The sequence below is a fragment of the Vombatus ursinus genome, unplaced genomic scaffold (genome assembly GCF_900497805.2).
Source record: "Vombatus ursinus unplaced genomic scaffold, bare-nosed wombat genome assembly UNPS02014959.1, whole genome shotgun sequence".
Lineage (NCBI taxonomy): Eukaryota > Metazoa > Chordata > Mammalia > Diprotodontia > Vombatidae > Vombatus > Vombatus ursinus.
In genome coordinates, this window is record NW_020954737.1 from 477,617 (window position 1) to 498,681 (window position 21,065).

General features: G+C 37.4%; 1 protein-coding gene across 1 annotated transcript in view; it reads right to left on the minus strand.

Moving 5' to 3' along the window:
• Nucleotides 1-5,583: 5,583 nt before the first annotated feature.
• RABL3 (RAB, member of RAS oncogene family like 3) overlaps nucleotides 5,584-21,065 on the minus strand; it is a 58,222-nt gene continuing 42,740 nt past the window's right edge. Inside the window, exons 5-8 of the mRNA XM_027845128.1 lie at nucleotides 20,655-20,805; nucleotides 10,426-10,497; nucleotides 6,485-6,523; nucleotides 5,584-5,825 (exon numbers count right to left, since the gene is read on the minus strand). Coding sequence (XP_027700929.1) covers nucleotides 5,760-5,825; nucleotides 6,485-6,523; nucleotides 10,426-10,497; nucleotides 20,655-20,805 — 328 coding nt within the window. The 3' untranslated portion in view covers nucleotides 5,584-5,759. The remainder of the gene's footprint in view (nucleotides 5,826-6,484; nucleotides 6,524-10,425; nucleotides 10,498-20,654; nucleotides 20,806-21,065) is intronic.

Here is a 21,065-nt window from a genome sequence, read left to right on the forward strand (position 1 = left end):
CTTCCTTCCTTCCTTCCTTCCTTCCTTCCTTCCTTCCTTCCTTCCTTTCTTCTTTCCTTCCTTCCTTTCTTTTTTCTTTCCTTTTCTTTCAAGAAACACTGCATTAGAGACAAAAGCAAATGTCCTTGAGCAGCCTGGGTAAGGGTGATGAGTCAATGAATGTGAGAAAGGGGAGCCTACTTCCCCTAATCAGGTGTCAGACTTCCCTAAGAGATGAATCCAGGCAAACCATAATGAGTGGGGAATGGCTCAAAACTGAGCTGCTGTGGCCTCAGCTAAGCATTGTCTTTGGCCTCTATGCTAGAATTTATACACTGGCACTTTAAGATTTATGAAGCCCTCTAATACATTTTTATCCAAGTCTCAAAATTGTTATGTGCAGACTATAGGGTATAGGATTGTAGGATCATATTTTTATCTCCTTCCAATAGGGAAGGGGAAGGGAATAAGCATTTATACAGCACCTACTGTGTGCTAGGCACTGTACTAAATGTTTTACAAATGCTATCTTATTTGATCCTTACAACAGCCCTCCAAGATACATACTATTATTTTCCTCATTTTAAAATTGAGGAAACTGAGACAAACAGAAGTTAAGTGACTTGCCCAGAATCTACAGCTTAGAAGCTCTGACACTAGAATTGAACTCAAGCCTCCCACTCTATCAGCTGTGGCACCTAGATAAAACTGCTGTTAATGAGTCACTTTGGTCATCTCTGACTCTTTGTGATCCCATTTAGGGTTTTCTTGGAAAAGATACTGGAGTGGTTTGCCATTTCTTTTTCCAGTTCATTTTACAGATGAGGAGTTGAGGCCAACAGGCTTAAGTGACTTGTCCAGGGTCACACAGCTACTAAATGTCTGAGGCCACATGTGAACTCGGGAAGATAAGTCTACCTTACTCCAGGCCTGGCACTCTATCCACTGTATCTCCTAGCTGCCCTCAGATAAAACTGAGGCTCAGATAAATTAAGTGACTTGTTCACAGTAGGAAGTTGCAGAATTAGAACCCAGCTCTTCCTGACTTTTAGTACTTTATCCATTATTCCATTTAATATTAAACTAAATATCATTATGGCATGCAATTTTAGAATATTAAGCCTATTTTCCTCCCTCTTTTGGCCAACAGCCCATAGAAGTGATTTTATTAATGTGAACACAATGTCCTGTTTGAATAAGACATACTTTGAAGCAAGGACTTTCATGAGTCCTTTCCAGCCAGTTTACTTGGCAATGATGTACTTATGGAACAAGACTGAGATACAACTATAGCTGAGCTAGGTGGCATGGTGGCAGGAGTGCTAGGCCTGAAGTTAGAATGACTTATTTTTCTAAGTTCAAGTCTGGCTTCCATCAACTTACTGTGTGACCTTGGGCAAATCATTTAATCCTTTTTGCCTCAGTTTTCTCATCTGTAAAATGAGCTGAAGAAGGAAATAACAAAGCACTCCGGGATCTTTGCCAAGAAAACTCCATGGACACTATTGATGTGCTATGGGTCACAGGGTCACAAAGAGTCTGACATGACTGAACAACTGTTTTTTTCAGCCAATCAACAGGCACCTGTTTCCACTTTTTTGCTACTATGAAAAGGGTATACAATATTTTTATAGGATCTTTCTGCCTTTGACCTCCTCAGTACTTATAGCCAATTATCCAGCAGGGCAAAGGACACATGGTTTGGGTCATTTTTTTCTCACCTAATTCCAAACTTTCCCATAACTGGTAGACTAAACTTACAGCTTCTCCAGCTGCACTGAAGTATGTCCTCCTACTACTCCCTCCACTCCCAATAAGGTCCCTATGTTGTATCATTAGGCCATTATGAGGCCATACCTTTTCTATTATTTGCTACTATTCTGATCTGGAAGGTGAATGCTCTATCTCTGGGTCCCATCTAGTTTGGGTTCATAAGGTCTACATTCTTTTACTACAAATTAGTGCTTCATAGAATCACAGATTTAGACATGAAAGGGCCCTCAGAGATCATACAGTTCAACACCCTCATTTTACAAATGAGGAACATAAAGCCCACAAGGATTAAATGACTTGTCCAAGTTCACACTAGGAGGAAGCAGTAAAGCCAGGATTCAAGTTCAGGGCCTCTAGCTCCAAATTCAGCTGTTTTCCCCCTTGTACTGTTCCGTAATCCGGGCTTCAAAGAGCTGAGGAACTTATCAAAACCACCTGGGAACAAGTGACAAACCAAAAAGAAAATGGTCACATGCAGGGCAATGCATTGAATTTACTTTGAACTTTGCCTCCAAAACACTTTTCTAAGTGCCCAGTGCACTCATGACTTCACCTCTCTCCCTAATATTGGATGCTTATAGACTTACTGTTGTTTATTATATTAGATGTTTATAGTTTAGTTCTTTTTCATCTGTAAAAGAAGGGAATTGGACTACATGACTTCCAAGGTCCCTTCTGGTACCCCACCTTTTTCAATAATGTTTATAAGATCCATACGAGCCTTTGCAGTGTCTAAGTGTAGAAAAAGATTCTACTGCAGGGAAAGGACCCAGATGTACAAAAATATTTATAGCAGCTCTGTTTGTGGTGGCAAAGAATTGGAAACTGAGGGAATGCCCACTCACTGGGGAATGGCTGAACAAGTTGTGGTATATGAGTGTAATGGAATACTATTGTGCTATAAGAAACGATGAGCAGGCAGACTTCAGAAAAACCTGGAAAGACTTGTATGGACTGATGCTGAGTGAAGTGAGCAGAACCAGGAGAACACTGTACACAGTGACAGCAACATCGTGCGATGATCAACTTTGATGGACTTAATTCTTCTTAGCAGTATAATGATCTAAGACAATTCCAAGAGACTCATGACAGAAAATGCTAGCCACATCTATAGAAAAAACTATGAAGCCTGAATGCAGATCAAAATATACTATTTTCACTTTTTCTGGGGTGGTTTTGTTCTGTTTTTTTGTTCACAACATGACTAATGTGGAAATATGTTTAACATGATTGTCCACGTATAACCTATATCAGATTGCTTGCTGTCTTGGAGAGGGGGGAGGGAGAAAAATTTGGAACTCAAAATCTTACAAAAACGAATGCTGAAAATTATCTTTCCATGTAATTGGAAAAAATAAAATACTATTTACAAAAAAAAGACTCTACTACTTAACAAAGCTATCAGGTGAAAGGAGCAATTCTAAAAAAAATACAGTGAACCAAGGACAGTTAATAATATAATAATAAAATGAAGGTGAGATGTAGAGGTATTGGCAAAATTTCAGAAGTAGTGTGGCAAACCTTTGTCCCCCACTGAGAGGGGGAGGTAGGTGTGAAGATGGGAGCAGTAGTCGTGGTGGGGAAGGTACCTATTGCTAGCAGGTTCCCATTACAAATGTTGGAAACATGTCCCTGCAGTGTGTGAGGCACAGCCTTAGCTGGAGACATAGCAGGAGAATGGTCAGACAAGGACGGATCCTGATAATTGAGTAAATGGATGGGAAGAGGCAGGCTTGGCTCTATGATCCCAGGCCCAGGGCTGACCTTATTAACAACTAAGTAGAACAGGCAACTCCTGCCTAGAAATATCACCTTGCCATTTAACTGTTACAGCTTAATCCTTTTGGGTCTTGAAGGCTTTATTGTTTTCAAAAGTTCCCCTCTTAGCTGGAATCAGTTGACAATTGCCTGAAATTGAGAATGGACATAGGAAAGGCGCCTTGGGAAGCTTACGGGAGTTGGATGAAGAAGGAAGGAGGAAAAATGACATTAACAGGGGAGGTGGAAAGGATCCAAAGCCAAACTGCCTTCTTCAATTTTGCCACAGGCCATCCCTGATCAGGGCATTTGAAATCACCTAACATAAGCTCTCTCCTTGCATTAAGCCTCGTACTGCCACTGCTTACACTTGCCTCACATTTCTTAGTGTGAAGGGAGTAGATTTTTTTTGAAAAAAATGTAGTTGGAGTGGTGAGAAAGAATTATGTTCATTCATTTTATAAGGGGAAGATAATCAGCTCTGCCCCTGGGAAGGTCTTTTTATTTGTTTTGTTCTTTAGGGGGAATAAACTGTAATGGGCTTTAATTTAAAATGAGGAGAGATAATGGTTGAAATCAATGACCAAGAGGAAGGAAAGAGAGACAAGGATGCTACTTAATTATTTTTTAACATGGGAGGGATGAGAGCCACAGTTGGGGAATTTTGCCCAGGTGTTGTTGAATCTATGGCATATAATGCAGTCCCAGGCACGACACTAACACCATGCCAAAGTCCACATGTGGCATGGGTGTTATGAGGTCCTGCCACCCCCTGCCTCCCACCACCAACCCCTATTCAAATGTGGCCACAACTATGGGAGAAAGTGGTGATGACAAGTGGTCCCCAAACCCTCCAAAACCTGTCTTGTAAAACCCTATTGTAAACTCTTCTCCTCTGATTCTGGACTGGGTAAGTGTTGAAATGCAATTAAAATGGGAGAAAAAGATAGAGGAGAAACTGGAGTGTGAATGCTTTATTTTTACAATGAGGAAAAGAAGCTGTGAGGTGGGAACTTAATTAAAAAATCATAGAGAGAGATGGGGGGAGGGGAGGAGATAATTGAAGCTGTGATGAACACTGGAGGAGGGGAGAAGACAGAGGGTCAATCAAGGAGATTCTGAGGAAGGCAGCAAAATCAGGATTCACCATAACAAGGAAAAATGATGGGCCAAAATCAAAAAGGGAAGGCTGTGCAAAAAACTGACATGATCCTAAACCAATTATTGGACCATCAAGAAAGCCAAGAATCTTGTTCCATAATTCATACCTACTTCCAGTGAATGTGTGGCTGCAAAGCCTATTTTTACTCGTCTCACAGTGAATCCTCCATTGCCGGCACCAAGAATAATATTCTGAATTCACTGAGTACATGTGAGTGAACTAAGATTTACTCTTCCAGAGTTGAATTTTACTTGAAATAAATAAGTGAAGGGGCTGTAAGTCACTCGCTGCCTTTCCCCGCCCCTGCCACTGGCCTACAAATGCTCCTTGCTTTTTCCCAAGGAGGTTTCAGTGAGGACCGCAGTCAGGTAGAGCTCAATGATCCAGGATTCAGGGAGCTGCCAACTTCTGACCAATTTGTTTCAGTTTTTTTTCTGCTACTGTTGCTGCCCGTGTATTATTAATTTGTATTTATATTTAACTGCAACTCTTAGTCTGCCTCTTCTACTCACTGAGCCATTTGTGAGGGAGAGGAGGGGCAGTAGACAAGACTGCTATTGTGAACAGTATGTGACTGGGGTGGAGACGTAATTAATTCTGCTTTTTCTCTTTGAAAATGACAAAAAGTTAATGAAAGCTAGCTACTAAAAACCATTTAAGGACTGGCTAATATAACCTCTCCTCTTAAGAGTTTAGAGTTCAGAACAATTGGCACCCACTTTAAAATATACTTAAGTTTAGATGAGACACACCAAAAAACCTTTCTGTACTGGGCAAGAGTGAATTTTCACTGTCTTGCCAAGTTACTGCTGCTTAATACTTAAACCTGATAGTATCTTCTATTTCCACATGGCTGTACAATCCACAGAAGCCAGGGATAGAGAAGGAAGAAAGGTGTCCATACTCACAAATAACCCCTATTATCATTTCCCTTTATTTTTCCATTAGTGGGGGAGTATGAAGAAAAGTGTTTAAGATAGATGCACAAAAGGCTGGACATTCTAACAGCCAATACATTGCCCCTGGAGCCCATCAGGAAGAGAAAATCTGTTCCTTCCTGTTCATTCTTTAAAAGCATGAGTATATTTCAGTCATAATGAAGGTTTTTCAGAACTCCTCCACCAAATCTTTTTCGGTCGGGAAAGCCAGGCATCTGTAGGTAGGAAGATAAAAAGTTATGTCTAAAGTAGATGTAACATACTCATCTCCCCAATAATATGTCTGTCTTTCTCTCTTATTTATCATTTTCTATAGTGAAATGACCCAGTGATATCATTCACACATTTATATTATGGAACTAGTTTATAGGAGAGGTTTTACTGAGAAATTCAAACTGTAAGAATGAGATAAGGTAAAAATGCTGCCAAAGTATAGGTACCAAACAGGTATAGGTAAACTCCTTTAATAATAGTAAAACCTAAATTAAGAAAGGAGAAATTTCAGGTGAAGACTGAACATTATTTAATTAATGTATTAGAGTTTAAAATGAATTGTTCCCATTACTAAAGCCTGTCCTTTAATGCCAGGAATAGAAGAAAATAGGACATGTGGTTCCTCGTGGGCCAAGAGGAATCCCTGTCACTTTGTGTTTTTATAATTTCCCTAAAGAGCTTTAGAAATCAAACTATTCCAAATGTAAGGGAAAGGTTTAATGACACAGGTCTTTTGAGAATCATTATGGTCATTACCATTTAATACCTAAGATACAGGAAAACATTTCTAGAGCTAATGTATATCATAAAAGACAAAAACCTGGCACCTTAACTCTAGCTATAGGCCTTGCTTTACTGAAAGAAAAAGATGGTCACTGACCTGGTTACCATCTCGAATAAAATATCTCTTCTCTATGACCTGTTGGAAACAGAGAGATGATTTAGCAAATGCAGAATACACATATCTGGAAAATGTGGTTAACTGTGATGGCTACTCAGGGGACTAAAAGGCTTATCCACAATTAAGAGACCTTAATTAATCTATAATTAAGAGGCTTCATACAATTTAAAGCAAAATCTGTTGCCAGTTAGCTCAGTTAGAGCACAGAGCTAATTAGGCCAAGGTTGTGAGTTTGATCTCCATTTATACAGTTAGTTATGCTCTTTTTTATGACCACAGACTGAACCGTAAATTAGGATGTTTCATTAACAGCTGTGAGTCTTTATCCTTAGTCACAAAGAAGGCTAGGTAAGAGAATATGGATGGATCTGGATAAAGCAATTATTAGTGAAAAAAAAACAACTGGAAATAATGTGTCCTATTACAATGTTAGTATTATTTTAATATGTGATGGAGAACATCTGAAAAATAATTAATATTGATCTTTGTCATTGCAGTGGCTAGAGCCAGGATAAATTCCACTGTAACAAGGGTGCTTGGCTAAGGGACAAATGTGTCTCCATAGGAATGACAACACAAGTAATCATGGCACAAAAATCCCTTCTGGGAAAATTGAGTTCAAAATCTAAGGGCAGAAATTCTATACTGTTCCTTAAATGGAACTGCGTGGGTACTGCCTACATAGTGGTAAAGATCATATCCCTTTTGATTATGTATAATACTTTCCTGCATTTCCCCATAAATCCTACTTGTTCTTTTAGTAACTCAAGGATACCAATGTGCCATTTGGACCCATCCTTCGGTTGTTTCTCACTCTTGCTATATGACCAGCTCATTTTTTCCCCAGTGATCTAAGTAGCACTCCTTATGTAACTTCTTATGCATGGGCCACTACTGGTAATATTCTACAGTCTGCTTGCCATCATGCACCTTTTCATTTCCACCTGTCCTTTTAATTCTTCTGAGATAATTCATCAGTGAACAGCATTAGTCTGAGAATAATGGTATTCACTGGTTTCATTCATTCAATGGTAATTCAATAGCTTTTCAGTGGTGATCAATTGAGACTGCTGTGCAATTTCCCAAATACAATCCAGGCTGATAGCCCACTCCAACTCAATCCTCAGGCCAGATCATTGGCAGCACTTATTCAAGCATATTTATGTGCTAGGTCAATAGGCTACCTGTCCAACTAGATGTGTTTTTCATCCATTTTTGTCTTTCTAGAGAAGAAGATGAGATAGATTAACTGTGCATTGTTATGGATTTCTCTGAGGCAGTTTTGTAGTGTTCTATCACTGCACAAAGGGACATGTGGAAATTTCACTCAGAGTAAAACCTTCTTTCATTTGGACTTTATACAGGACATTTTCCAGGACACCAGATGACATCTCTGTTGAACATCTATCAATCAGCTTGCTTTAATACCTTCTTTGATATAAGTACTCAGCAGACTGGTGAACAAAGCTACCTCTTGGGTCACATCAATCATAGATTTTTGGATGATTCTGATTCTGAGGTATATGTGAAGAAACCTTGCCTGAAAAGAAGGCTATTCAAAGTTAAATGCTTTTTTAAAGTTAGGAAACAAAATGAGAGCTTACACATTCTCTATAACTTTCAGGCAGTTGTATAGCTATAGTGATGTGATAATCTACAGAAAACCATCTTCTCAATCCTGCCTGTACCTTTCGCATGTATTCATCAAGGATACCTTTCATATGGGTGTAGTTTGCTCTCCAAGATTTTATGAAGATGAGAAAGCAGGCAATATGGATCCATAATTACAATGATCTTCTTAGTTGCCTTTTTGTTTAAAATCACTATTTGTGATCTTTCTTATTCTTTTGTAATCTTCTCTTTTATGAGATATCTTGAGAACTGGTCAAATGCCTTTAAAATTCTTCTTTTAATATCTTTAGGGTTAAAGTATACCCTAGAATATAAATTTTTTCTGCATATACTTCATCAAGTCTAGCCATTCTTTCCTGTATATTTTGAAGCACCATTACCAGTTTTCACCTGGCATCCTGGGTACTATGCACTACATTTGTGGTGCCATAGTGGTAGTTCCACTATGGGCATCAATGAAAATAAAGAGAAATTCTAGTAGATGTGTTTTACTTTGTATCTGTCTTTTTTCCTCCTGGTTTTGTTTCCAAATGCTCTGAGGTCAATCCAGTCATTTCCACCAATGCTTTTTGCTGTCATGTGACCACATTGCTCATAATGTACCTAGTGACTTTCTATAGGTGAGATCATCTAACAATCTAATCCATATGACAATTCTTAAGCTCAAGAGCAAAAATACTTGCTAATCTAATACTAAACCCCAAATTTTCTGGGGCTTTAAAAGCCCGGAAGCTCAGGCTCCCCAATCCTCTTTTCTTATGTGCCAGACAGCACATAGGCTGGAACTAAATCAGAGTCAGGTCACAGGGAATACTTCCTGATCATATAAGGAATGAGAAGGCAGTAGAGTATTCCTACTCTGGAAATCTCTCTTCAGAGAATGTGTGTGTGTGTGTGTGTGTGTGTGTGTGTGTTTGTCTCACCTGCAAATGTGATTATATTCATTGACTGACTGGCTGATGTCCTAACCCCATAAATTCTACATCTTGCTCACCCTCTTCTCCTGATAACTTCCAAAGCAAACCACTCCAATCCTAATCTAATCCAATCCAATCACTATTTATTAAATGTCTATGTGCAAGACACATAAGGTACTAGAGATATAAAAGCAAAGGGGCACCCCAAGAAAAGAAACTTATAGAGAGATTACTATTGCTGACTCTCATACCCAGTGTTCCATCTCTTCTCCCACCCCCACTCCCCAGAACTGCTACCAAATAAGAGTCAACAGTGATTCCTACCCTAGGCTCTATTGCGCCTGCCTCCTTGAGCAGGTGGGGGTAGGGAAGAGAGTCCTATGGTGAGAAAGGGTAAAAACTAATTCAAGGAACATTTAGTAAGTACATACTAAGAGCTAGGTGCTGGTGATAGGAATATGAAAAAATGACAGTCCCTGCACTCTAGGAGTTTATAATCCAATAGGGAGATAAGACATGTAAACAAGTAAGTATGAGATCAGGGGCAAAGAAGAGAGCCAGATAAACTGTCCCAATAAAGTTTGAGGAAGGAGAACCTCTTTCACTGGTGAGGACAAGAGAAGTCCTGGTAAAAGAAATGTACCAAGGTTGAACTTTGAAAGAAGATGCCAATTCTGAAAAGTAAGGATGAGGAAAGAATTCATTCTGCTCTCTAGCTTTTCTTAATGTGCAATATGAACACTGGGCACATAGCACTCACTTGAGCAGCATTGCAGAGATGTGACTTTGCCAAGACAAAGACAAACGGTGCCCTAATTTACAAGCATGCTGAATCATCCTCCATTTTTATTTTACTTCAACACTCCAAGAATAGGTCAATAACTGGAATTCAAAAGTCTTTGAAAGTGAATTATCAGGAGGTCAACTTCATGTGTAGCAACTACTTTAGAAATTACATGTATCTGGGATTAATAAGTACTTAGAATTGGCCTAGTAAATCAAACAGTTCTTAGAACTTGTATTAGCATCGGGTGTCTTTTTTTTTTTAAAGGAATGTATATACAAAGCTGGAAAATAAACCCTATTTTTATGTCAGAAGCAGGATCAATTACCCACTGACAAATGACAAAAATGAAAAATTTAAACTCTGGTAGTCGTTGGTTATCCTTTGTGGACAAAGTGATGCTGCTGATGGTACAAATACTTCAGCAGGCATTGAGCAATTATACCAACAGATAAGAAAAGAAATAGCAGATGTTTCCCAGGTTGCTAAGTTCAGCCTGAAGGAATAAAGGGACACTGAAAAACTAGGTCCTTAACTCTCATAATACACAAGCTCCTAGTTATATTAAAAAGCAAGTGAGAATTTACCTTATCAAAAAATCTACTCAGCTTGACAGCGTTGGAAGATCCTGCCGCAAGGTATCGGGGATTTGTGCAGTCCTAGAAAAGGGAACATAAAATCTATGATGAGTAGTGATTTATATTTTTCAACAAAAGTTCTTTATGAGTTATAATGATTATTATTAGGTCCTTCTATAGAGAAATAAAATGCATTATACTTTTACAAATAGTTTCTATAGGTGGTCTTCAAATTACAATCAATAACCCAGAAAGCAATGAATTATGAGAGGTGTTACAGAAAGGTAGAGTTGCCCATTTTTGGGTGCCCAATCAATCAATCAATCAATCATTTCTACGGTCCTCCTTGAGGCAGGCTTGTAATGTTAGCAGTTTTTGAATGAAGAATCAATCAGACAACAAGAATTTATTAAATACCTACCATGTGCCAGGGACAGTGCATGTTGAAAGCACTAAGCACCTAATTAATTTAAGGCCACCTTGGGAATTAGAAATAGAATCACAACTAGATAAGAATTCTTCAATTCCAGTATTTTGCACTAATCCTCACAGAACATTTACTCACAACCAATTGTAATGTGAAAGAAATCATTTGAAGCTCTCAGGTCAAATGCAACACCAGACACAAGCACAATTATTTCCTCCAAAGACTCAAGATGGCTTGCTTAGGTCTGATGGTACAAAGGGCACGGGGCCCCACAGAAGAAGTGTGTTGAAAGAAAAAAGAAGCCTAAAGGCAGAAGGTTAAGAACTTACCTCTTGGTGTATTACATATTTAGTAGTCTATCTATTGAGATACAAATAGGAAATCTATAAATACAACTATAGGATGCTGTTTACAGAAATGAAGATGGATATAATAATTAGAGAAATATTAATAACTTATGAGTAGGTTGAGCCAAAATGATGAAAATGACAATACTAGGACTTACTATTTGATAAAAAACACTGGGAAAACTGCACATTAGTCAGACAGAATTTAGGTTCAGCTTACCACTACAAAGCCTATGCTCCAAAGAGATCAATTTCCTAAATGTACAAAAACATTCATAGCAGCAGCTTTTGTAATGACAAAGAACTGGGAACTAAAGGGGTACCCTTTAACTGGGAAATTGCTTAATACATTATGGGGCATGTGAGGAATACTAATCTGTTGTAAGAAATTATAGAAATGGTTTCAGGGAAACTTGGGAAGACTTGTTGCAGAGTGAAGTGAACAGAACCAAAAGCCCAATTTATTTAACAACGGCATTGTAAAAATGAACAACTTTGAAAGACTTAAAGAACTTGATCACTGCAATGACTGACCATGATACCAGCGGACTGATGATGAAGCATGTTATCAACTTCTTGACAGAGAGGGCCTGCTTGACTATGCATATTTCTTATAAGAGCTTTAAAATTAAAAAAAAATTTTTTTTTGAGTTCTGAATTCTGTACCTCCCTTTGATGCCTCCCCCACCCACTGAGAAGGCAAGAAGTGTGATATCAATAATACATGTGAAATCATGCAGAAACATTTCCATTAGTTTTGTTGCAAAAAAAAAAGCAAGAAAAAGAAAGTGAAAAAAAAATTAAGCTTCAATATGCTTTCAGACTCCATCAGTTCTTTCTCTGGAGGCACTATTTTTTCAGAATTGTCTTTCTGGATTGACCTGGATCATTGTATTGATCAGAGTAGCTAAGTAATTCACAGTTGATCACTGTGTAAGATATTGCAGTCACTGTGTACAATGTCTTCCTGGTTCTGCTCACTTCACTTTGTATCAGTTCATGTAAGTCTTCCCAGATTTTTCTAAAACCATCTTGCTCATCATTTCTTACAGCACAACAGAATTCCATCATAATCATATACCACAACTTTGTCAGTCATTCCCCAGCTGATATGGGTAATATCTCAATTTCCATTCTTTGCCACCACAAAAAGACTTATTATAAATATTTTTGTACATACAGGTCCTTTTCCTTTTATCTCTTTGGGATACAGACCTAGTAGTGGTATTGCTGGGTCAAAGAATATGCATAGTTTCATAGTCCTTTTGGCATAGTTTGAAATTGCTCTTCAGAATGGTTGGATGAGTTCACAACTCCACCAACAGTGTATTAGTGTCTCAGTTTTCCCCACCCTCTCCAACATTTGTCATTTTCCTTTTCCACCATATTAACCAATCTGATAGTTGTGAGGTGGTACCTCACAGTTGTTTTAATTTGCATTTCTCTAATCAATAGTGATTTACAGCATTTTTTTCACATGACTACAGATAGCTCTGATTTCTTTGAAAACTTCCTGTTCATATCCTTTGACCATTTATTTATCAAATGGGGAATGACTTGTAGCCTTAAAAATTCAACTCAGTTCTCTATATATCTGAGAAATGAGACTTTTATCAGAGAAACTTGCTGTAAATTTTCCCCCCAGTTTCCCACTTTCCAATCTTGGCTGCATTGGTTTTGTTTATGTAGAACTTTTAAAATTTAATGTAATCAGAATTATCCATTTTATTTCCTCTCTCTTGTTAGTCATAAATTCTTCCCTGATCCATAGATCTGAAAGGGAAAATTTTCTATGCTCCCCTAATATATTTATATCACCCTTTATGTCTAAATGACGTACCCATTTTGACCTTCTCTTGGTATACAGTGTGAGATGTTGGTTTATACTTAGTTTCTGCCAAACTGCTTTCCAGTATTCCAAGCAATTTTTGTTAAATAGTGAGTTTTTGTGCTCTTTGGGCTTATCAAACACTAGATTACTATGATTATTTACTACTGTGTATTATATACCTAATCTATTCCACTGAGCCACCATTCTATTTCTTAGCTAGTACCAGATTGTTTTGATGATTATTGCTTTGTAATAGTTTGAAATCTGGTACTGCAAGGCCACCTTCTTTCACATTTTTTTTTCATTGACTCCCTTGATATTCTTGATCTTTTGTTCTTACAGACGAATTGTTATTTTTTTTTCCAACTCTATAAAGCGACTTTTTTGTAGTCTGATTGGTATGACACTGAATAAGTAAGTTAATTTTTGTCATTTTTATAATATTGGCTCAGTCTACCCATGAGCAAATAATGTTTCTCCAATTGGTAAGATTTGTTTTTACCTGTGTGAAGTGTTCTGTAATTGTGTTCACATAATTCCTGGGTTTGTCTTGGCAGGTAGACCCCAAGCATTTTATATTTTCTGTATTTATTGTAAATGGAATTTTTCTTTCTCTCTCTTCCTGCTGGACTTTGTTGGCAATATATAGCAATGCTGATGATTTATGCAGGTTTATTTTATATCCTGCAACTATGCTAAAGAGGTTAATTAATCAACTAATTTTTTAGTTTTAGTTTTAGTTTATTCTCTAGGGTTCTCTAAATACACCATCATATTGTTTGCAAAGTGATGGTTTTGTTTCCTCATTGCCTATTCTAATTTCTTTTACTTGTCTCACTGCTAGCTAGCATGCCTAGTACAATACTGAATAACAATGGTGATAATAAGCATCCTTGCTCCACCCCTGATTTTACTGGGAAGGTTTCTAGTTTATCTCCATTACAGATAATACTTGCCAATAGTTTTAGATAAATAATATTTACCATTTTAGGAAAGCTCTATTTATTCCTATGCTTTTTAGTGTTTTTAATAGGAATGAGTGTTATATTTTGTCAAAAGCATTTTCTGCATCTACTGAGATAATCATGATTTTTGTTGTTTGTGTTATTGATACATCAGGTCAATCATGCTGACAGTTTTCCTAATATTGTACCAGTCCTGCATTCCTGGTATAAATCCTACCTGGCCATAGTGTATGATCTATGTTGTAATCTCCTTGCTAGTGTTTCATGCAAAATTTTTGCATCAACATCCATTAGGGAAATTGGTCTATAGTTTCCTTTTCTGCTTTGGTTCTTCCTGGTTTAGGTATCAGCATTATATTTGTGTCATGAAAACAATTTCATAAGACTCTTATTTGCCTATTTTTCCAAATAGTTTATATAGTACTAGAATTAGTTCTTTAAATGTTTGGTAGAATTCACTTGTGAATCCATTTGGTCCTGGGAATTTTTCCTTGGGGAGCTCACTGATAGCTCGTTCAAATTTTTTTTTCTAAAAAAGGGTTAAGTCCTCTATTTCCTCTTCTGTTAATCTGGGTCCATCCATTTTACTTAGATTGTCAGATTTACAGGCATATAATTGGGCAAAACAGTTCCTAATAATTGCTTTAATTTCATCTTCACTACCAATGAATTCAGCTGTTTCATTTTTGATACTGGTAATTTGGTTTTCTTTCTTTTTTTGCAAACAAATTGACCAATGGTTTATCTATTTTATTGTTTTTTTCCATATAAAACTAATTCGTAGTTTTACTTATATGTTCAATTTTTTTTCTTTCAATTTCATTAATCTTTTCTTTTTTAGGATTTCCAGTTTGGTGTGTTTAACTAGGGATTTTTAATTTGTTCTTTTTCTAGCTTTTTAAATTGCATGCTCAAATCTTTGATCTGCTCTTTCCCTATTTTATGGACGTAAACATTTAGAGATATACATTTTCTCCTAAGTACTGGTTTGGCTGCATTCCATAAATATCAGTATATTGTCTCCCTGCTTTAATTTTCTTTAGTGAAGTTATTGTTTCTATGATTTGTTCTTTGACCCACTCATTCCTTAGGATTAATTAGTTTCCGATTAATTTTAACTGTTTCCTTGGCTCTTTATTGAATGTAATTTTTACTGCATTTATTTATTTATCTGAAAATGATACATTTAATATTTTTGTTTTTGTGCATTTGGTTGTGAGGTTTTATGACCTGATACACGGTTAATTTTTGTGAACATGCCACATACAGGAGAGGAAAAGGTATACTCCTTTTTATTCTCATTCAGTTTTCTCCAGAGGTCTACCACATCCAACTTTCTAAAATTTCTAAAATGATCTTCTGACCTTAAAGCCCATTTGATGCTTTCTCAAAAAGTGCACGTGTATAACCACCTATTTTACCCATTAAACAAGGCCTTTTAAGGCCTTTTACTTGCATAGTTTTATTATTTCCTCCTGTAACTCATTTAACTTTCCCTTTAAGAATACAGATAGATGCTACATCACTTGGTACATATGTTTAGTACTTACATTACTTCATTGTCTATAATACCTTTCAGCAAAATGTAGTTTTCATGATTATCTCTTTTAATTAGGTCTATTTTTCTTTCCAGAGTTTGGCCACAGCGAGAGTAGTGAGCAGGACTTCAACAGGGCCTTTCCACCGTGGCTCCCAAGAGTGTTTTTGGTGATGATGTTTCCAGTAGACCCAGTCACTGGATTGGATTTCTCAGTGCATCTCTCTCATCTCTTAATTTCTGAGATCATCCCATCATAGTCAAGTCACACCTGTGTCCTTCTATGTGTCTATACTCCTAACTGCCTTACGATAAAGTTCTTAGGAGTGATAAGTATCCTCTTCTCACATAGGAATGTAAGCAGTTTACTGATCAACTTTATTAATTCCCTCATGATAGCTCTTTTACATTTACCTGTTTATGCTTCTCTTGAGTCTTATGTTTGAAAGCTCAGCTGAGTTGCTGTTTGGATTCTGCCATCTGGCTCCACCCTTTTTTTTTTTTTTTTTTAGGGAATTGGGGTTAAGTGACTTGCCCAGGGTCACACAGCTAGTAAGTGTCATGTGTTTGGTCTTAGGCCGGATTTGAACTCAGGTCCTCCTGACTTCAGGGCTGGTGCTCTATCCACTGTGCCACCTAGCTGCCCCACCTTTTTTTTTTTTTAAACAACAGGAGTTGTAGATGGTATCCTAGAGGGTGAAGGTAGAGAAGCTGGCACAGAGCACTGAAGTTGGAGCCATAGGATCTGAGCTTGACTTCCAGCTCTGCCGCTCACTCCCTTTGAGACTTAATGTAATTTACTTAATCTCTTTGGGTCTCAATTTCCTCATCTGTAAAATGAGGGAGGTGCACAAGATGACCTTGAGGGTCCCTTTCAGTTCAAGAACTATGGTCTTATGATCCTATTTTTTGTAGGATCCAGCAAATATATGCTTAACAAGTAAACAGATAAGAAATTTAGAAGTAAAGACTTAGAGCAGTGGAGAACACCTGCTGAGGATTTCTCCACGTATTAGAAACATGTTTCTGAACCTTTAGATAAATGCCAGAGAGTGATGTTATTTCTAACAACAAATAAACAAATGATAGCTACTGATACAAATAATGTAGTAGATTAAATGTTGTTTAACCCAAAATTAAAGAAGAAGAAAAAAAGACCTGGTGTGAATGAGAAGGCAGAGAAGGTTGGGCTTTTGGAATAAAGAAAGTGAATAGTAGTGGCAAGGCCTTAAAAGGCCTATTCTCCACTGATGGAAGACTAACAGCTATTTGACCTTCAACAGGGAGCAAGTAGACTATAGAGCTGTGTCCCTGAAAGGGAACCTTTGTTTCTTACTTTAAGATGCCTTCTAATTCTTGGTGAAGCCTACATTATCATCACGATGAGGGCGACAGAACTTTTAAGATATACAAAGTTTTAGACCTTCTACAAATGACCTCTTTGAAATTAATAAAATTGTTTTTTTCTGAGTAATAATTGCTTTATTCTGATCTTCTGACCTTAAGCCTATTTGATGTTTTCTCAAAGAGTGTACACGTATAACCACCTATTTTACCCACTAAGCAAAATTCACTGGCTATATCCTTATGCTTGTGGTCAGAAGTTGATGCCAAACTTGCAGAATAACAATAGTAAAAGAATTCAGTATGGTCTTCAAAATAAAGTACAACAGAGAACAAGGTTATTTTTTTTTTGCAGAAAACTGCATAAAGTATCCAAAAATGATTTTTTTTTGCTTTTTGGTAAGGCAATTGGGGTTAAGTGACTTGCCCAGGGTCACACAACTAATAAGTGTTACGTGTCTGAGGCAGGATTTGAACTCAGGTCCTCCTGAATGCATGGCTGGTGCTCTATCCACTGCACCACCTAGCTGCCCCCAAAAATGAATTTTAAAAGAATCACTCTGACAATTACTTTCTGTGGCTAAAATAATTTTTGTTTGGAATTTCAAAGTTCCTAGTACAAAAAGAGCCTCTGCAAATCTAAAATCTTATGTTTCTGACACTTAATAAGCTTTTTGAAAAACTCATTTTGAAATATGTCCAAGTCAGAATCATAACCCTAAGAACCTTCTAGAATAGTTCTAAGTGTATATATGCATGCTTTCTAGTCAAGAATGTGATACAGCAGGGTTTTGCAAATGGACAGCTGTTAACACTTTCCTAAGTTTGAAAAAGGCAAGATTAGCCAGGTATGCAGTCCAAACCAGATCCTATTTGATAAGAGTATTAAATCTTAGTTTGATGCCTCATTGTGGTACCCTTCAGAGTTATGCCAGGAGGTTATAAGCTGTGGCAGATACTTCAGCTGAGTGAGGCTTGGAGGCTGGACCTTAAAATATGTTATTTCTGTTGCCCAAAGAACAGGCCAGATCAATGAATAACATAGATATGTCTATTGTGATCAGGCTGATTAAGTTTGAGAAAGTTCATCACAGAGGGTTAGTTACCATGTAATGAATTTTTTGGCCATAGTAGCTGATTAAGCCATATCTTAAGGCAGGGAGGGACTGAATGCTCACATAGATGAAATCACAAATCTTTGATTACTGAAAGAAATATATCCAAGCGTTTTGATTGAAGATTACGTATAAACTGTACTCTGATCTTTTTCATTGCTTACAATATACAGGTAAGCTTTAAATAATATCTTCTGTTTAAACTACATAATTGCATTGTCAGGCTCTTTTTTTTTTGCCAGGTTTAAGAAGATTTATCATTTAATAGATTGGTGATCAACAAAATTATAATGGCATTCAAATGGTTAGATTTTCCTCTTTTTGGCAACTGAACTGGCTTATTCGAACCTAAATTTCTGTGACTTTCCTTTTTAATTGTATTATTTTCTTGGTGCTAACTTCCCTCATTTTCATTTCCTTGGTGCTCAATGCCCTTTTGTTACTAGTTAGCTTCAGAGGCTGGCCACTGTCAAAAGTCCAAAGTTCTTTATTGAGTCAGTGAACTCTTTGGAGGCATTCAAACTCCGATCAGATGAGTATGTTTTCCAAATGCTAAAAACATGTAAAACTGGCCCCATCCTTATTACAGAATGATGAATGACATATTCTAGACTAATCAGGGCACTACAGGCACTGTTAACACAAAAACATTTTGATTGAAATCAAAAGGAACCACAGGAACAAAATAAATTCTTATTTCAATTTAGTCCATTTTTCTTCTGGGCAGTGTTTAAAATTGAATAATCTTGGAACTGCTAGTACCAGGATCTGATGTACTTCACACAGGAGGTGCCCTCTAATAATTCAAAGTCTGGTGCTGATTCTTCAGGCATTTATACCAAATCCTCCATGGTGACAAATGAAGGAGACAGGAAGGCTAAGAGTGAGCTTTTGCTTGAGGCACTGCTATTCCTAAAGTGAAGAGCTCACACTCCACTGCAAAACAGAAGGTAAACAATTCAAGAGAATGGGCTAGGGGGAAGGTGATCTAGTTGCAGAGATTTGATAAAGGGTAGAAACTACTCATCCACCAGTAGTGAGGCATGAATTAGAGGTAAATGATTTGCAAAGAGCCACCATTACCATTTCTATCCATTCCCCCATACAATGAATCTGCAACAGAAATGCTGGCCAAGGTTAAGGAGTAGCCTATGCACATTCTTTCCCATTTGACAGTGCTTGGCCTACAAGAAAACAGTAACATGTGCTATTGTTAGCAGTAAGCCCTAACTGTGCTAACTGGCTCAGAATGGGGCTCAGTAATCCGCAGTATATTACCACATGGGAAAAACTAATAACTTTCAGCTTGTCTAGTAATCCCACTCTGTGATATTCGGTCCTCAAAGCTTATGTAAGCATTCCAATGTTTACAGAGGAGTTTAAATGATTAGGATAGATTCATTTCCTTGATATGCCTGGCTGCCCTTCACCACAAATTTTAAAGCTAAGGTAACTGACTCACTCAAGGAAGGAGCAACTGAGGCACAGAATTAGTGATACTGTCCACATCATTCAGTGGCATGAATCTCCTCACCCCCTGCTCTAAGCACCTAATCATTTTTACTTTGCTTTTCTCTTCACTATAGTAAGCCCATCATTTTCATCATGCACAAGTGAATTATCACAGTGGATAGTGTCGGAATCATTGCTATAGGTCACTTTATATCAGGTTAATTTGATAGAACCAATGCTTCTTAAGTGTCTACTACACACAATGTACCTTGCCAGGTGTCAGAAAACAATGTCTAATACATTGACACAAAGAGAATGAACTTACTCAGGTAAATGACCATAGACTTGTAAGGGATCAAAGAGTCAAAACATACAGAACAATAACCAGGAAACCTAGGGTATAGCCATGTCTCCACTAATAACTGAGGTGTGACACTGGGCATAAGTAACATGCCTTTTGCTGGGCCTCAGTTTCCTCATCTGTAAGTTGAAGGAGGTGGATTAGACAATAATTTAAGGTTCAATTAATACTGTCTGCATGAAACAGATGGGAAAAGTTAGGAACTAATAAGAAACTTCAAAGGATAGAAGATGCTATTAGGGAAACATATAACAGAAGAAAAGATGGACTAGCCATGAGACAAAGGGAAGGGAAGACAGGAGGACAACCAGACTCCACTGGTATCCTTCCAATGTCAGGAGAAATCAAGAAGTTCTCTAGTGCATTGGGTGGACCCTCTGTGATGAACTTGGGGGAGGACGTGGATAAAGTTGGACAGAATGATCAGGCAGGGACACACTGTGTCTATATCATTGACAAGAGAGTCTAGACTGACATGATCGCTGACCCATCTGAGGACTTTTAAGTATCCATCACATTAAATGATTTATAATATCTCAATGTCCCTTAACCTACTAAGGATAGGCTTTTCTGATAACACAAACATCTGCTGATGAAATACTAGGGCAGCTTGGTGGTGCAATGGGTAGACGGCTGGGCCTGGGGTCAGAAGACCTCAGTGCAAATCCAGACTCAGACACTTACTAGCTGTGCGACCCTGGCCTCAGCTTTCTCATCTGTAAAATGGATATAATAATAACCCCTTACCTCCCAGGGATGTTGTGAAGATCAAAGGAAATAATAATTGTAAAACCCTTAGCACAGTGCTTGGCACACAGTAAGCACTATATAAATGTTAGCTATTATTATTGTTACCCACCAAATTAATCTCTTCTGCATTGAAATCTTCAGCCAAGAAAGCAATTCTAGTTAGAACTTCATTGCGCTTAGATTCATGAATCTGGTCCAGCTTGGTTCCTATTACCAACAGGGGGATTTGGTTATCAGCAAATTGTTCTCGGTCGTAATCCCTGTTACAAATAACAATGAAAAAGTGAAAATTATAGAAAGATTCTGTGTTTATTTCAGTAATAACACACACATCATTTACCTACCAATCGGCTCTTGCCATTGTTCCATCTACCTGTTTGTTTAAAAAAGATACTTTCAACTTCCATCAATAAGTACAAATATTTAAATGCATAAAAAATAAAAATGAAGAGCAACAAAATAAGTCATATAATGTTGTAAATGTAACTGTAAACTTTTATTTGTAAAATATAAGTAAAAA